The sequence below is a fragment of the Penaeus monodon genome, chromosome 15 (genome assembly GCF_015228065.2).
Source record: "Penaeus monodon isolate SGIC_2016 chromosome 15, NSTDA_Pmon_1, whole genome shotgun sequence".
NCBI lineage: Eukaryota > Metazoa > Arthropoda > Malacostraca > Decapoda > Penaeidae > Penaeus > Penaeus monodon.
In genome coordinates, this window is record NC_051400.1 from 25380271 (window position 1) to 25380833 (window position 563).

General features: G+C 41.6%; 1 protein-coding gene across 1 annotated transcript in view; it reads right to left on the reverse strand.

The window, feature by feature from the left end:
• LOC119582272 (tyrosine-protein kinase receptor Tie-1-like) overlaps positions 1-563 on the reverse strand; it is a 7088-nt gene that overhangs the window by 1118 nt on the left and 5407 nt on the right. Inside the window, exon 5 of the mRNA XM_037930491.1 lies at positions 354-521. Within this exon, the coding sequence (XP_037786419.1) occupies positions 354-521 (168 nt within the window). The remainder of the gene's footprint in view (positions 1-353; positions 522-563) is intronic.

A 563-nucleotide genomic window follows, 5' to 3' on the forward strand; every position in this document is an offset into this window, starting at 1 on the left:
TTAACATTAAAATAATTAACACACACAACCATATATGCATTTTAGGTCGTAACAAATTTAAGGGGTTTTGGGAAATCCCTTTTCCTTTAACTTAAATTAACAAACACAAAATATCCGAATTTTTCCCTCAGTAGACATTTATTTATGAAATATGTAAGGAAAGTAGTCCAGGCAGATTTCATGTCAAATGAATGCTCAGTCAAGTGTGTGTGTATTAAGGAACGGATATTACCATAGCCTTAATATTGTTATGACCTACACCGTTACTATGTCATCTGAATAATGAATATTATTGCTGTTAGTCATGGAGAATGGTTTGCCATCACAACTAAAACACAGTGAAGAGTACTCACGCTGTTCGCACAACGGGCCTGTGTGACCAGCAGCGCAGGAGCACCCATAAGGATCAGGAAGGCAGATCGTCAAGTGGTGGCAGCTTCCTTCTCGAGGTAAATCGAACCCTAGACTTGCCTTCGTACACTCCAACTGGCAACGTGAGCCGAACTTGCCCTTGCTACAAGCTGTTGGAAAGGCCGGGAGGTGAGTGCGGTAGCCTTTGAGCA